At 38.0% G+C, this 18,521-nt stretch overlaps 2 protein-coding genes across 2 annotated transcripts in view; both read left to right on the forward strand.

Annotated features, from left to right (window-relative positions):
- Positions 1-1,236, forward strand: part of LOC106100845 (sodium-independent sulfate anion transporter-like) — a 6,660-nt gene extending 5,424 nt beyond the window's left edge. Inside the window, exon 5 of the mRNA XM_013279905.1 lies at positions 1,233-1,236. Coding sequence (XP_013135359.1) covers positions 1,233-1,236 — 4 coding nt within the window. The remainder of the gene's footprint in view (positions 1-1,232) is intronic.
- A 2,358-nt stretch (positions 1,237-3,594) lies between these two features.
- The window catches only part of LOC106100846, a 23,144-nt gene continuing 8,217 nt past the window's right edge, over positions 3,595-18,521 (forward strand). Inside the window, exons 1-2 of the mRNA XM_013279906.1 lie at positions 3,595-4,223; positions 18,437-18,517. Of these exons, the coding sequence (XP_013135360.1) occupies positions 3,950-4,223; positions 18,437-18,517 (355 nt within the window). The 5' untranslated portion in view covers positions 3,595-3,949. The remainder of the gene's footprint in view (positions 4,224-18,436; positions 18,518-18,521) is intronic.

Genomic DNA, 18,521 nt, shown 5'->3' on the forward strand with positions numbered 1-18,521 from the left:
CGCCCTGTGACCCCACCGCCGTATGAGGTGGCGACTCAATCTAAATTACGTTCACGACTCTAGTCTATGTTGACGAGTTACTTTATTTCAATATTTATTGCGTAACAACAGATTAGGATTACTAGTGTAATCAAAACAGCATATTTTAGGGATTTTTGTACCTCTTAATCAAACTGATCGGTCGCCAGGTCGCCACGCACGTCTAAGCCGATCCATACCTTAATAAAATATCATTAATAGTACATTTAATGAATTTATTTAAAAGTTGTGATTCCTAACATAGTATAAAATAAAATCGTTTCTTGCTATGTCTGTCCCTATGTATGCTAAGATCTTTAAATCAAGGAAACCGATACCAAAGCAGGTTTTTTTAAACGATAAAATGATTCAAATAGAAGGTTTCAAACACTCTTCTTGAATCGTTTTAAGATGTAAGAGTTTTACATAATGTATCTTACTAATATTATAAATGCGAAAGTTTAGATGGATGGATGGATGTTTGTTAGAGTTTGTAGCCTAAACTGCTGTACGGATCTCGATGTAATTTGGTGTAGATGTAGAGGATAGTCTGGAAGAACACATGGGCTGTTTACTTTTGTTTTTGTAAATACCAAGCGAACGGAGTCGCCGGCGAAAGCTAGTGTATAATGTAAGAATAATAAACAGATTTATAAATAAATAATCTTTTTATTTCCACCAAAAATTACAGTTTTATTCAAAAATAACATATATGACAATTTGTGAGAGATGGCAAAATGAGGTTACAACTTACACATCTATTACACATTCCCGCCAAACCCCTTACAATAATTACAAGCGACGCACCTTTTACACATGTAAACAAAAAGCACACAGATTACAATGAAATAAAGAAAGTATGAGAACCAAAGTCGGTCAAAAATGCAATTCTTAAATATAAAAAAAAATTAAACGTCTTAACTATTAACAAAATATCTATGAAAGTTTCCTAGTACAGAATCCTTAACTACAACAAATTTCTCATTTTCATCTTTAGGGAGGTCTTACTGATCGCTTTTACGTTAGTTGATGGTTGTAAGAATATGTTTCTACACTTAGGAAGTTTACTGGGTTCCCCGTAATGATGCAACTCTTACTTCGCGGAGTTTACCTGTAGCGGCAGCCCTAGTGTTTAACTGTTAGTAACTACATCTGTAGGTTCCACATCTTAATATGTTTGTAATGTAATTAAGTAATGCGTTTTTTATCTACAGGTAATATGACACTGGGAAAGTTCATTTTGAACTTTTAAACTCCACGCGTTGTTCGCTATTGTTTAGCTAGTATATATTACTTGCTATTGCCCAAGACATCGCCCGTGTAAAGTTTTAAAGTTCGAAACTTTTTTCAACCTATCACCAAAAGTATTAACTTAGTATTATTATAGAAATCTACATAATAAAAGAAATCTACTGACGCCAGATTCCAAATTTCTAAGCCCGGTAGTTTGTGAGCTGATTTTTCCAATTTAAATACTGTAAAGGACAATTTTATTCTACAAATAATTCTCCGGACAACAAACGCATTTATTTGGATAAGAATTTTTATTGAAACAAATAAAAGAACGCCGCAAATAGCGTGCGGTTTTTAATTCATTTTGTAAACAAACATTGGCTATTGTTAAAGGAAACCGTTAAAGATCTATTTAATGCCTCTACGGAAAAAAGTCATGATTGTATTTAAAATCAGAGAGGTTTTTTTTGAAAGTGGGAAATATTTTTATCGCGAAGAAGTAGCGTTTCCAGTAGTTAGTTACATTTGAAAATATGAATCATCTTGTGTCTGTTGTAACGAAAATATGTTACGATTTGTTAACTCAAGAAATTCCCTATTCCCGAGGGGACGTATGTATAATATGTTTTGTGTTGTATTTTCAAGTCGTTGTTAAATAGTAATTGACTTGTAAATATTTTTCTGATGGTTGTTTTATTACCCATTCATTTCAAATTGCAGTGACTGGACCCTTAGTTGTAACATGATTTGTGCAACTGGAAGTATTTTCTTCATGACATTAAATCAACAAGGATTTTAGTTTTTGCAATACATATATATTACATAATAAGGAAATTACTGGTTCTAATCAGAAATATATATTAAGAACCACGCTGTCCGATAATTTTACAACTGACGGTTAGAACCATTGGGTATACCACATAGTTCGTACTGTGCGTCGATTGGAAACAACAACAATCATTAATTAACATTTCTATTATTCATAAGATAATCACTAAGTAAGACATTTTACATTATTTTAAGGGTATTCCTCCTCTTACTTTACATGTAAAGGATAAAAGTTTGCTACAAAAGAACTTTAAATATAGAATCTTCTCCCGACAAACGAAGTCAAGGGCATCTTCTCGTTACAGTACTAAGATACAATAACTTCATATAAAGTGTTTTATTAATCAAAAAAGGTTCCTTAAAATGTGGAAATATGTTCTTGCTGGTAACCCTAAATGCTCACAGGCGCCCTCTTGCCAAAGTCAAAAAGGTGCCTTAATACCCCTGCGGCACTATACAGAATAAATATGTTCCATACTCTTTGCAGTAGTGATGTGCCAACTCGGAAAAAACGTAACTCGATTTAACTCGAGTTAAAATGTAACGAGTTACGAACTCGAGTTAACTGGATGAACAAGTAAATGTTTTTTTGAGTTTTTCCAAATTATTCCCTCGGCTTGGCATAAAATTGGAATAGACAAATTATATTTTTATCTGTTTAAATTTTTTATTTTTTATATTATCTATTTAAAATGTATTGGGAGAGTTACACCTACTAAATAAAGTAACAAAAAAAGTGATTGTTTAAAATCGAATGATTTTTCAAGTATTTTTGGCTTGAGTTTAAATAAAAATAAAAATTACTGTCAATTAAACTGAAATTATATAGCAGTCTTGTTAAAATAAAATCAAACTAACATTATGACGGTAGTATGTGCGTAGGTATATTTACAGACGCCTAGTTGTTTTATAATGAGTAATAATCACAATATTTTTATGAAAATAAGATAATTAAAATCACAAAGAATATTTTTTTTCTAATGTTACATATTTCGGACGGATTTATTTTTTATCGGAGAAAAGTAAAATCGATTCGACTGTTATCGACTTCGAAATTCAAAAATGTAAAGTAAGAACTCTCAAACGATTCTTTCCTTCTCTCAATAATTCTCAAACGATTCTCTAACGTCTAGAAAATTTGATCCTTCTAAGTCTATCACTTTAATTTTTAATTCCGAGAAAAAGAAAATAGACTCGAAATTCTCAACGATTCTCTAGCGATTTGCATGAGAAAAATTAAAAAAAATGAAGTGTGGGGGCCAACTTCACGTTAAAAATTGAAATTACTTTTACAGAGGAACGATTTTTTTTCTCTCAAACCCTCTCTAACAATTTTTAAACGATTTGCATAAAAAAGTAAGAAAAAAATTGGGGGCGCTAACTTCACAGAGGTCAAACTTCGCTCCATGTCGGTTCCATTCGGTTTTCGCACTCGAGTTAGAGAGAATTCAACTCGAGTCGATTCGAGTTACGCCAACTCGAATTGACTAGAGTTACGAACTCGTGTTCCATCACTACATTCTTCATTCAATGTTTTCGAGTGGTTGGGTGATGACGTCTAGGCGTAGCCATCTCGGTCTAACAAAGAAAGTGTTTTAACAGAAATGTAATTTCTGACATAAAACTAGTACAATATTGTTGTAACTCAACTGACGCGAATGGATCGTTACTTCTACAAACGAAGAATTCAGCCACTTATAAACGACCTTAATCGATCAGCGAACTGTAGTGTTTATTTATTTTCAACGGATTTCTTTTGGTGTTTGTTTTGCAAACAATAGTTTATCCTATCTTTGAATTGAACATTTAGATCGTAACGTGGGTGTAGACATTCGAGGTAATGTTTTGTGAGTCGAAGTGAGCTATCGGGATGTGTCTGCGGCTGGTGCTAGTGTGGGCGGCGGCGGCGGCTGTAGTGACAGGCGCCGCGGCCGCGCCGGACCCCTGGTTGAGCGACGTTGGCCTGAAGATGCACTCGGAATTGTACGAAGCGATGGGAAAGATCGAGGTGAACTACTCGACGCCCGTCATCAACGCGACGTACGTGGCGCGTGTCGAGTTCGACATGCGGGCCATGGGCATGCTATACAATTCCACGCACATGATCATCGACTTTATCGCCAATGAGCAGGCTTACCCCGAAGGTAAGGATATAATCATTATGATGCAAGGCTTTTAGCCGAAAGACTAAAAACAGGCTATCGTCAGGAGCTGCGTATCATTGTCAGTATGCAACAAACTAACTAATGAACATCTTAATAAAAATACGTAAATAAAACATAGACTTAATGACTACTTGACCCATGCCTTGAAGGCAAAGGTGGTCTATGCTCACTATTCACTGAAAGTTATTTTAATTCAAATAATGCAATCCAAAGCTTGCCTTGACCTAACACCTTTAGCAAATGTAGTATAGCAATTAACAATACTAAATCTTGCCTTTTAGTGCATGTGGCGACACAACCCACGTAGTCATTTTTTTTTGGATTCATAATATTGATATTTAAGACTAAAATTGATATTAGTGAACTTCCATGATAATTTAAAATAGCAAGTGTAGCAATATAGATGTGTGGAGTGTCAGGTAGTGTTCATAGCTTAATCTTAGTTTATTTTTTGGAAATTGATGTCATTTTAATAATTTGACAAATGTAAACCACAAAGTAAAATTCAAAAATTTTCACAATTTTATGCGGATGAAGTCGCACGGGAACACTAGTGTATGTTGAGCTAATGAAAGGGACTTGTATACATTTAAATGTGTGTTAATTAGTTTTGGGTGGATTTGAATAAAAGTCCATAAAACCAGGCTAATGCAGGCAGGTGTGGTCTGTAATGACATACATCTAAAACAAACATGATAAAATGTTAAGCGAACAAGAAGAATTAAAATGGTAATTAAAATGAAAAAGAATATGTATGACCTTTTAAATATATGATCTCAGGTCAATAAAAAACAGTCTAGTTTACAAAAAAAAATTATTATAATGTAGATAGAATCCATCCAATCTTTTATAAGATTTAAATATATTACATACTAGCTGTTGCCTGTGAGGTCAACTGCCTTATATTTAAAGGTTCAAAACATATGTTCACCTCTTTTTTCAACCTATTAGCAAAAGTATTACTTAGTAGTAATCTACATAATAACAGAAATATACTGGTGCAAGATTCCAAACTTCTAATCCCAGTAGTTTGTGTGCTTATTTTTCAGTTACCCTGATAGTTTGTGTTCGCGTTATCTTCTAAACTATTAGTCCAAATGAAATACAATAAAGGACAATTAATTCTGACAACAAATGGATTTATTTAGACAAGGATTAATATTAAAACCAATAAAACAACTCCACAAATAACACATGATATATAAAATATGGCATATGGTTTTAGCGCGGCCATATTTGTGTAATTATTTAAATTATGTTATAATAAAATTTTCAATAAATAAATATTGATAATATAATATAATAATTCTTACCAGTGTTCTAATAGGGGAACATCATATTTAAATTTATTATAATTTTATAGTCATAAGGAAAATGTGTTAATGCATCTTTTTCCTTTAATTTTGTTATTGCGATAATTACTCATAACTATTATAGGAAATCTATCTTACTATTGTTTGCTCAAATTTAGTTATAAAGTCTTCTTCATACTGAAACAGTAATTTAGTCCAATACCAAGTAATTTAGTATCTAAAATGTTCTCTACTATCCTAATTAATGTTCTGCACTAGTGGTGTGGGCAGTACATGAGTGCCTAGTGCTAAACAAAATAAATATTAGCACTAAATGAACTCTAATAGATGAGTTTGGACTTGTTTAGGAGATAAGTGAGGAAGCAGTTATGCTTGATAGGTGGCGCTACTTGCAAAAGAAGTAGAATTAAATGGATTGCTTTGGCAAAAGATTAGCGCTTGCTAATTTTCTCACCTAATTATTTATTAAGTTACAAAATTACTAATCTAGTATGTACCAACGTTAATAGTTGTAAATGTATAATATTATTGCTAATTTTATGGCTTTAATCAGTTTCTAAGAAGTGCCACAGACGTCGGTAACTGACTCTTATCTGGAAGTGGGTTTTATGATTCATTATTAGGTACCATTAACATTTCACTATGTTATCATTAGCCACAACACTTTGTTAAATATTTCTTTTATATGAACAACATAAATTAGGTATTTAGTTTAAGAGAATAATCTATACTTCTATACTAATATTATAAAGAGGAAAGATTTGTATCTTTGGATTTTTGTAATGTTCTCACAATTGCTTTTAACACTTAAATGTACTATAATTGTAGTTGCCTAATTATCTAATTACTATGTCATAAAGAGAATTGTGCCATGAACACTTGTGGAGTATTACAAATGAACACTCAAGTGTCAATGATGACCTTCATGTGTGCAGTCCGCTTTCGCCAGCTTTTCCTAATTGTATGCTTATGATAAACATTGATATTTGCAATAACAAACAACATGATCAGTGAATCAATGCTGCTATTTCTAGCATATTTATGCACAAAGCCATTACAATCTTGTAGACATGGATATTAAAAATAATATACTATATACCATCCTATCTTCTATTATAAAAAAATCAACAAAATGTTAATGTTCAAAAGTTTGTTTTCTAAAAAGCTTTGAGTATAGATGAGATAAATTGTAGGTCCATAGTATCGATAAAGTGCTTATCTCGTGGGGTCTGGCGAGCGCGGGGGCGCGGGGGCGCGAGGGTGCGGAGAGCGGGCGGCAGGCGGCGGGCGTCGACCCGCGCAGCGCCCGGCTGCACTGCACCCGCGACCCGCATCTGTCTGCGATGAGACGCCTGCTGCCACACAGTGTGAACAGATAGGAATGGTCAAATTATGTGTTTCACCATTGTACCCTTTTCTAAATTCGTATAGCCTGTGATATTGCCCTGTCAGTCAAATATAATACTAGCTGTTGCTCATGACTTCGGCCGTGTGCAGGTTATGAATTAAAAATTTAGGTTCGCCACTATTTTCAACCTTATTAGTAAATAAATAAATCAAACGTCTTTATTGTAATAATGATGCAAGATTCCAAATTTACTTCGTGAGCTAAGTTTTCGGTTATCCTTATTGTTTATTGGTTCGCGATATCCTTTAAATTCTAAACTATTAGTCGAACTTTTTAAACCGGCAAAGTAGTTTTTACGTGAATCAAATACATAGAAAAATCCAAATGTTTCTTCCATATAGTTTTAGTCTAGATTAGTATATTAGTATTCGTATAGATAATAACTTGACAACAAGGGAAATATATCTCAAATTTCAATGAAAAGCTATGACCTGTTATAGCCATTATATTATCTATAATGATTCTTATAAAACAACGACCCTTTTCGTGATTTCTCTTAAACCGCTTTTTCCTTCTAAGCCAATGAATGTATTTCAAAACGGTTCATACCATCGTGCAGATAGTTTATTCCTAATTGTTAATGGACAGATGGAGGGACGCCAATGAATTTACGCGTAGCAGTAAACAATGGAGAGATTGCCGCACTGTAGCCTTGCGATATCGCGGGGAGCGCCGACGTCTCTGAGGACGGCTAGCCCACCGCACGTTTTATTTATAGAGACACGCGCAGCGCAACACGTGCACCGCCTCAGGTCCGCAGACACTGCCCTATGCCACCACAAACACAAGTCAAACTGAAAGTGATACCATGTGCAATAGGATACTGGAATTTGACAGGTTTTGTGGCATCTTAACCTCGATAGATTACCTATTTCGTGGCCCGCTAAAGGCTGAAGGTGTATTGCAGGCGCGACGACCACAAAGACGGTCTCTTCTGGCCGTTCAATACAGCCGGTTACATGACATTTCACCTTCCCAGTAACCTGTTTTTCATGCATATTCTCTGTACTATCTTACAGTGCCAAGCGTTATCAATCTTGGCTTTACTCCGCCTGCAGTCTGCACAAATTAAAACATCTTTATACGATTCAAAAAATCTTTTGATACGTACCCTAGCAGAATGCAATACTTGCTTATTGCCTTCCATATAATGAATACCGTTATTGTTTCCACGAAAAATTATTTAAACCCAATTGTTGACATAACTGCGGGTTTCCACGGTCCAACTTGTCCACACATGTACTAAAAGTTACGTCGGTTGAATTTGATGGTTCCCATATAAGGTTCTCGCATTGTTTCTCACTGCGCCCGCAGTGCCACTATTGACTTAGTGAGTGTGGCGGTTGCGGTGCACAATGTCACGTATGTACATGTCAGCCTGCTTTGCTGGTCACTGTCGGGCGAAGGCCACACAGATTCTGTTTCTACTTTACTTCTTGTTGTCTCGTTGCCTTTTAGTCTCCATTGTTGGGTTAGCTTCTATGTTGGGATATATCAACATCACTAGCATTATAGCATGTAAAGTCAGCAGTCCACGCCGCAGTGATGAGATACTATCGGCGACGATATGCTTAAGTTAACTTCCTACTGTGTTTCAAGTTTAATTGACAAAAGCGTGGAATTTGTCTTAGCAACGCAACAGTGAGTGGAGCGGTCGAGTGAGCGGCCCAGAGGGCATGAATCACCGTTGTTGGCCGCGTTAGCGCGACCGTTGTGACGTCACCAATGTGCGTCACACAAAAGCTATGTCGGTATCGCTTACTGTCAATGTTAATATTTATGAGTTTACCTGAATATTTATCATTTTTTTATTGATGAAGCGATCGTCCCGCCAGCGTCACGCACCGTTTACACCAGTTGAACTATCTTTTGTAACATGTAAAGGTCGTTGTAGGCGTACCACGTTCGGTTCTACAAGTATTGTAATTTGCTAGGACGTGTCAGTCACCGCTTGCCACCAAAATTAGTATTGAGTATGTTTTCTCATGACTCGGTACCCACATACAACTATAAGTTATTGAATGTAAAATACCGTTTGTCCCTTTTCGGTGAGAGTCGTCGTGTCCTCCGGCAAGGGGGAGGGGAGGTAACCCCGTCGAGCGCGCGACAGTGTAGCGACTATTTAAATATGCAGCTCGCAGCGACGCGTTCACTTGTACGGTAACTTGTCTTTTCTAAGAAACAACAGTAAAGTGTCTGCTTCATCGCTCGCGTGTCTAAACAAGCCGCCTTGCTTCTTTGTCTCGTGTTTCGGTGCTTTCCAAACAGCTGCCGGACGCTGAGCTACCCTCAAAACGCATTTTTATTGATACAACGGAACAGAACATAATTTGTCATAACAAATCTATACTTCTATATCTATCATATATCTACATTACAAAGAGGAAAAATTTGTACAAAATGTCCGCTATGACTTGATCTACTCGTATCTCTGACGGTTTTCTTACACTGACCACTTTTTTGTTTACAAAATAAATTAAAACCCGCATGCTACTTGTTGTTTTATTGGTTTCAAAATTAATCCTTATCCAAGTAAATGCGTTTGTTGTCAGGATAATTTAATCTAGAATAAAATAGTCCAACATTATTTAAATTAGACTAATGGTTTAGAACATCTCGCGAACATAAACAACCAGGTCCACCGAAAAATCAGCGCATAAACTACCTTGCTTAGAAATTTGGGGCATCGATAGATTTCTGTTATTACGTAGATTACTACTAAGTTAATACTTTAGGTTATGGGTAGAAAAAAGAGGCGAACGTAAGTTTTGAACTTATAAGTTTGACGCGGGCAACAGCTAGTTAGAAATATGTTCGGTGTCTCATTCGTACCCCGATAAAGCACTCGCCTCTATAAACTAATGTGTACTCGTATATGTTACTCATTATTTTAGGGACTGTAGTGTCGGTAATGAATCTTTATCCTGCTTGCGAGCAGGACATCCGCACTAGATTACAGTTGCAATTTATATTCTGCAGAGGTTTTATTTAACTACAGGCATTCGTTAACTTCAAGTGTTAATTTGACGTTGTTAGTGTGTAAAGGGGACGTCGCGTGTCGGGGGAAGTTGCCTCGGCGCACTGTCCAACTGTCGAACTGTCGACACCGTCATTCGTGTTATCTAACAACGTAACGCGTTTGCAATGCCCCCTACCACAAGCGGCCTGGCCTACTTCGTAACGCGATTGCTGCACAGCGCACTGCAACCGCTGCAGTACTTCATGTTGCAGTAGTTGTTCTATCTGAAGTATGGTCAATATGATTTTATTTATGATGAAAAACATGCAATCTTATTTTATCGAAATATTGATTAATAAGGTCGTGCGCGGGCCACGCTCACTGTATGCCTCGTATTTGAACTTTATTGCGTTACGTAACGTTCCATAGGAAATGGGTCACGAGACCTACGCTATGTCTGTACTCTAGTGAGCGCAATGTTACAGAACAAGAGTATTTTTCTATAATATTTTAACATATATATTTTACATTAAGTAATTTGTAACATTTACTTTTCACCTTATTCGTGTTGGTACTCTACCAATACAAATCAGCTGCGACTTCTTCGAAATGTTTGTTTAAAGTTTGCCTAGCAGTGTATTGGGTGTAGTTTAGATTTGTCGCAACATTTCCTGTGCCGGCTGGTGTCGGATGCCACCTGTCCCCGGTCGCAGACTGACTCCCACAATGTCCACCGAACAAGACACGATGCTTTGCGATGCGAGGCGTACTTTAAACAAATGCATTGTCATTTTGCGATGGTCAAGTCATTGAAATCGAGATAACAATTGCTCGCGTCGAATTTCTTTGTAAGCTTTATTTTACTTCTTACTTATATTACATATAAATGCGAACGAATTCTGTCGCCGAGTTTCGATATCGGACGACCCGACAGACCGCCAGGTACCATCCTCACCATGTCGATGGCTGGCATTCAACAACCGTGCGGTTTTTGCGAAACTTTCTGTCTCGCACAGCCGCGTTGTAGAACGATCTGTCCTCGGAGGTATTTCCAAACCAGTACGACCTAGAGTCCTTCGAGAAGCGAACCTACAATACCCTCAAAGGTTGGCAACGCTTCTGTTCTTCTTTCTTCAGTCTTTCTGGTGTTACGGGTGTCCATAGGCATCGTTGACCACCTCTGTGTTTCCGCCGCTCGTTTGCCCATTTTGTTATAAAAAAAGTTTAGGTGGATCGATGGATGTTTGTGATATATATTGAGTTTGTATCCTAAACTTCTCAATAGATCTGGATGAAATTTGTCATAAATGTAGAGGATAATCTGGAAGGATACATAGACTACTAACTTTCGTTTTTTTTTCTGTTCCACGTGGACGGAGTCCCGGGCAAAAGCTAGTATTAAATCGCGAAGTTGACATCGTGCGTTACTTGATGATAAGTTTCGATGTGCTCGTCATACATTACGAGATTCTCGCTATCGTAGTAAAGAGTTTTAAGCAGCTCATTGAACGGCTTTGTTTCTCTATTTTATTGTTATAGAATTAAACAGTCTCGGCGTATTGTACCAGGCTGACATAAGTAAACAAGGGGACACCGATAGCTGCAGGTGGCGAGCGATCGCACCTATTGTCGCTGATAAGATAACAACGCGTCAAAAGAGATTTGAATCGCCCCCCCCCCTCCCCATGGCGGCCTCATCGCTCTACGACCTCCACCGGCTTGTGTTTGCCTGGTATTGTTTCAGAAAGAGCGTAGAGAAAAGTAGTTTTCAGCGGGACGTAATTACGTTAACAAGGCAAAAGCTGCAAAAGCGATGCTGAGTAACACGGTGTTGTTACAGATGTAGAGCGTTCTCATGGCAGCGGTTTCGATTCGCTTGATGTTTTGATGCGCTATCTTTCTGACACTTGTCATTTCTACCGACATTTGTTTACGTGCTTAAAAATAGCATGGGAATAAATTTTTTATCATTCGCAACAATGTTTGGGCAAAATAAAATTTACATTTTACTTGTACGTGCTGTAAACTACAACGAGCGTCGGTGGCTCGGAGTTTAACATTGGACTTTTAATATTTGAATTTCATATGCTCATTTTATAACCTAACCGAATCCGCACTGGGCCAGTCTGGTTGATTAAGGTCTAGTCACCCCTAAAACATGGTAGAGACCCTTGGAAAGTGATGAAAAGTATCCCATATCGGTAAAAACCCAGATATTTTTAATTTACAATGATACGTTATAAAACAACTTTTCATGGAAAAACATACGTTCTTGGAAAATAATATTATATGGATCACACAACAAAACGTTCTGACCTTAAAATGTTATAGAAACTGGAGACAATGATAGCATTTTTAATTAGGGGCTATAAAGGCGATCGAACCGGCTGATTGAAAGCAAGCGCCGACTGAGTCCGAGTCCGAGTGCACGGAGTGAGCGCTGGGGCCGCACTGCACCGCGCAGCCGAACTGGGTCGCCGCTCGCTGCAGTGCGGGCGCGGCGACCTCTATGCCACGGCCATACTCAACATACAGCCTGCCGCTCTCCAAGTCCCAGTCCAAATTGGTCCTTTTTAATTTGCTTATCTTCTATCCAGTTTTCCTCCTAGTCATCTTACCAGTCTAATCCGGACCACAATCTCATTATCCCCATCAATGTCTTCAGCGAGTAGTATAAATATACAGGGTGCTACTATATATCCAATGTCAATCAATCGATAACCAGAAGGAACAGATAATGGCTTAAAGCCGATCCCTGGTGCAGGCTCACAGCCACACTGAATTGATCGTTGTTTCATAGCCCACCGCAGAATTAGTGATAGGTTGTATATATTTTCGATGTCAACGGACACAATTTTCAAGTTTTTGTACACACTGTACTTTTCACACAATTAACACAATTGACAAATATGGAGACTGTTGTTCCACGCATGTCCATGTCTGAGCATGATCATTAAACGGTTCTGTATTACTTCAAGACCAATAAACTGCGTAAACTAAATATAACCTCAACGGTTTATGAAAGTTTAGAGAAGACTACAAAATGACATAATAATTTGGTACTTAAACTGTAACAAAATTCAACGTTGTGCTAAGTATTATGTACCGTTATGGAGCAGACAATATGCGTGCTGAGTGCGGGCCAGGGTAGGGCAGGGCGGAGAGGGGAGGTCGATTCAATTGTGCCGTGGCTCGCAGGCGATGGGTCGCGGGCCGCAGCGCACAAGGCTGCGAGGGAGCGATGATGAGCGGCATTACTCGCTCGTGCGTATACTCCTCTGCCCACTGATTCCACTACCTGCGCAACCGCAGACTAACTTAACTAATATGCAATATAAGGTAACGTGATACTTGACCAAGGCGTATCCTCCTTCTAATAATAATAAATAAATGTTATTTTATTGTCATCTGAGTGACATTACCGGCACTCGCAGGCGACTATGTCCGCAGATTGTTTAGCTGTCGCTCTAAAATCCTGCCTCGGATAAATACAAACTGATCTGTTTGCGCGACGATATAATGTTTAGCTGTTTGCCTTACATATTGAAATGAGGAGTTAAAGATTAGTTCGAGTGCGGAGCACGCAGTCGGCGGTGGAGATGACCACGGCGTGCACAAACCGAGCTAGTGCACGTACGCAGAAAATCCCAAACACATTACATATATTCCCAATGGATTGTTACTTCAAAAGTAAGTTCTTGTAAAGATGTGATTGTTATGCGGATGTGCACGATATCCGTTACGGAAGACGTGAGGTCGGACGGATTCCGCTGGGAGGGGGCATGGCGCGGGGCCAGCCTTGACTTCTATTTGTTTATAGTCGTACTAGTCCTTTCATTAGCTGTTAAAATTAATGTTTAGGACATCAACAAGATTTGAATTTCTATGTTTTTAATTATTTCGTGGAAATAAATCTGTATCAGTCTATATTTAGATTAATGAAATTAGATTGTCCATATGTGGTATTTACATAATTAAATTTTAAATGTATATGTGTATGATACTTTTTTTAATTTATATGTATGTATAATGTATATTTGTTATGTTTTATAAAAAAAGACTCTTTTTTATATTCGTCTCTCCGCTAGTTCGCGTTTGTTCCGGATAATCTCCGAAACAGCTGGACCAGCTGGACGCAATAATGGATGATAAGTGATGTATACAGGAATAACCTAGAATACTCTAATTTTTTCAAACAACAGTTAGTAAAATATAAGTTTGGTTCAAATTTCTCAAGAATGTGAATAAGACGCGTATTCTCTGTACGTAGTGTAGCAGTTATAATACAATTATAATTGCTACACTACGTACAGCACTACTACTGGCTGCAATGGCGGAGAGTGGGTGACGCACAAATGCAGCTGGTCGTTCAATAACCTTACCGAATACGACGAATCCTTTATTAAGTTTTCGCAAATCTAAGTTGTCATGTTATTATGTTCAGCTTGCACTGTACATCAATTAATTAGTCCTTTTAAAGGGCTGTTTTTATAATTTTATGTCGATGTCAGATTGTACGCTTTTAAAGATGTCTGTGTGTTCATTGCAGAGTATTATGCGCAGATATTGACTACCGGGACAGTTATTAAAGTTACACAAACTTAATTTACACAACATTAAAACGATCTGTTTTTTTATTGAGATCGTAACAGCAAAGTGTATTAGTGTTATTATTATAGAGTCGCTGCGAAGCAAACGGTTGATTGTGAGATCAGTGGCCGGTCTAGTTTAATCGGGGACAGGCGAGCGCACGCCGATATGGCTCCTCGGGCCTATGTTATAGAGGCGAAGTCCGCGGGGTGCGCCCGCCGACAGCTCCCGCTCGAACTGAGACCCACGTAGTGGTCGCGAAGGCCGCGCCTTGCGCCGCAGCTCCGCGTCACTGGTAACTGGCATGCCCAGAATTTGGTGAACGGCGAATTCGCCGTATGTTTATTTTGATAACAAGTATGCTGCGTGTACTTTTCAGCGAGTCAGTTTTGGTAAGCCCTGGTACTCATAAACCCGAGCACCTACTCGGTGTTTAGGATGGTAGACCGGCACCTTCTATAAAAGAGGGCGGCCGCTACAAGAGGGAGAAGAGAAAATTTTCAAATTCAAGGAATCGCCTCAATGGTGAAATGTTTGAAAATAAATAAAAAATAGATGAACATAAACATGTAACTTTGAAAATTTTGTGATGGGAAAACTAGTGTATTTTCATGTACCTGATGTGTTGGCACGGCTTAAATAACACTTAAATAAAAAAATATCGATTAGTCATTACATTTTTTTCATAACAATAAATAAAGAGTGATATCTTACTTCTTACTAATGTTATAAATGCGAAAGTTTAGATGGATGGATGGATGGATGTTTGTTAGCGTTTGTAGCCTAAACGGCTGAACGGATCTCCATGAAATTTGGCACAGGTTTAGAGCATACTCTGGAAGAACACATAGGCTACTTTTTATCCCTGAAATAGTTACGGTTCCCGTGGGATTCATTAATTTAGTTTTTTTTTATGTTTATTCGATCATTCTGCAACGGTTCAACATATCTTATTGAAATTTGGCACAGATATAAAACAAAGTCTGGAGTACACATGGGATAAGCTTCATCCCCGAGAATTATCCGCTTCCCGAGGGATACGTAGTTTTTTGTTATTTATATACTTCGTATGTTTTATATATAAGCGTATTTTAAAGCAAGAGCGGTCACGGTCCATTAGAGCGAAGTCGGTCGTCCTCCCTGACACGGCCGCTCCGATGCTCCGCCGCACCGCCACATCGTCGCGCGGAGGGTTGGTCCGGGAGGTAGCGCAGGGTCAATGCTATATTTGCATCGCTCCCAGTCCGCCCTCGCATTACACCGCACTGTTATTTGTACATGTTGATGTATAAATATGTTGAGTTAAGCCAGTGACCTTTTACAAACGCTCTAGAGATTGGTAAAGGACTCGAGTCGCGCAAGCATTTGTGAAGAACTCTTCAGAGGTCGCACCTGATTCGAGGAGTCACTTAATTGTAAACGAAAGGCACAAAAGAACCCGGCTTTTTGTTCGGCTCGACGGGAATTCATGTGGTATGACGTATACCAAATAAAGTAAACAGCATTTCATATGCTACAAAAGTTATATTGCAAATTCACGTTTCGTGTCTGTGGTAACAACGGATTTTGTTCCACAATAGGAGTAATCTATACTTCTATACTAATATTATAAATAGAAAAGATTTGTATTTTTGTATGTATTAAAATAACTCGAAAACTTTGGGCCAATTTTAAAAATTCATTTACTATCAGAAAGGTAATTTATCTGTGAGTAACAGAGGCTAAATTCTATTATTACTAATGCTTAGAATCTATTTATTTTGTATATAATGTAGAGTGTAGGTCTTGTATTGTAATCATAACATAACTAGTTAAGTCGTTAGTTGAAAGTAAATCTGTACGATGTGCCTGTTGGTGTGGGGTGGGCGGGGAGGCGCGGGTGGGGGCGGGCTGTGCAACGGGTCGATAGCGGCGTCTGTGTAAAGTGCGCGCTCTGCCGGCCTTACCTACCATCTCATGCTAAACTGCACACCAAATATCTTGTATTTTACAATACTGTTGCAATTTTTTTTTAAAACACTATACTATCGACGTTATTAGTATTGATTAGACAAGATTTGCATCGTTTTTCAGTCAGATTTCATTCTCATAAATGTATTTTAAGTTGTCTTTAATATTTTAACGACTTCCCAATAGAATTGGGATAGCAATTCGTCTCGATGTATCTTTTTATGTTGTCCAATAAATAAGGTAACAAAATTTTAATTAATTATCAGCGTACCTGCTTCTCCTTCTCCTGATTTATATCTTTCTAAAAATGATTCCGCACATTATTCTTGAAGTTTTCGGATCGTATGCATTGATATATTTGAGCATCTACCAGATTATCTGCAGTGGGTACAGCCCCATCACTTTTAAATTTGACTTAGCTATTGAGGCATTCTCGTCATCCTAATTTTCCATTGATTCTTGTGACTGCTGGGCTCAAAATGACAAAGAGATCTGTTGTCCCATAAGTTGGGATTTCATGTGCAGTGTATATTTAATTGGCATGCAACTAGTACGTTGTACTCACACGAGACGGCTTCCCTTAGCATTGAGTTCTCGTGCGTAGCCGTTGCCTTGGCATGGTGCGCACGCGCCGCCCCGGCTGGTAAGCGTTAAGTCTTTTGTTAGCCCCCCCCCAGTGCCCCTTATGAGCACATCATACACGCACCGGTGCCATCAATATTGTACCTATATTAGAAACAGTTTGTTATTTTGTATTCTTGTTAGACAACAATTTCCAACTGTAAAATATTTTATTTACTGACAAGATTATATGGTGTACATTCGATACATAAATAAATAAAATAAGATAAAACGAAACAAAAGAGGACAATATACGATTTTTCCAAGTATAAAATAATTAAAACAACAAAGAAAAATAAAACTGGTGCTATTTTTATTTTTAATTTTTGCATGGAACTAGCTGTTCCTGTGCGACTTCATCCGCATAAAACTATAATATCAAAACTTAATTTTATTGTTTACATTTGTCAAATTATCAATTGCAAATGTCAACATGACAACCTTAGCAATCTTGCTTTCTTGATGTTGGCAACAACTTATGGTCTCTTTCCCTCATTAGGGTTTTTATCCAAAATATTTACCCCTAAGTTTAACGGCGTGAAAATATATAGCCTAAAGCGTGACGTAAGTGTATGGCTCTTTATTAAAAATAGGAATAATTCAAAAATATGCTGTAATTACTGAGATCTTAGGCAACAAAGAAGTGTGCGTTTACGCTTTATTATAATATATAGTATATAGTATAATAGTATAGATTGTCTGAGATCGCTTTGTTCAATGCTATTTTACACTGCCAGGCAATATATGTTTAGTTGTCTTATGTGCTGCGGCGATCGGCGGGTGCCCGGGCGTGCTCGTACGACAGAAGTGGGACAGCCAACCGTCAAATTGAACCCGCGCTAAAGTTCATCCGTTAACAGACATAAAATTGCTGCGCGTTGGTCCGCACAAACGTTTTATTCATTCTAATACATTGCCATAAAGTGCGTTTTATTCTGAATGGGACCATTGGTCATGTGCCGACAATTGAAAACGTGCATTAGGACGCACGTCTCTGCCCAGTGACGCTGACGCCGAGGCACATGGTGGGAGTAGACGCGCGGACGGCCTACCTTATTAAACCCGTTGCCTTTATACAGCTACCAATTAATTAAACAAAGGGATGTAGGCTCTCTTAACTATTACTGTGTTCATATATGTCGTTTTAAAAATAGTATAGTGCTGCCGCTCGCATACATATAGACATTTTTATTGATATTGATAAAAACGAGATTTAACTAATTTAATTCGATCTGCTTGGATTGGATGGCCTTAATAACATCATTTTTGTCTCTTACTTTACGTTTATCAGACGACAGAATGAGCTCAACAAGAGCATGATAAATAAACAATGATTTGTGTGCTTTCGCAGGCTTGGTGTCAGTGTCCGACGGGCAAGTGGAGGTGGCGCCGCTGCGCGAGAATTGGCGGCCGCTGCTGGCGCACTACGCAGGCCC

Source organism: Papilio polytes, unplaced genomic scaffold (assembly GCF_000836215.1).
Source record: "Papilio polytes unplaced genomic scaffold, Ppol_1.0 DF824046.1, whole genome shotgun sequence".
NCBI lineage: Eukaryota > Metazoa > Arthropoda > Insecta > Lepidoptera > Papilionidae > Papilio > Papilio polytes.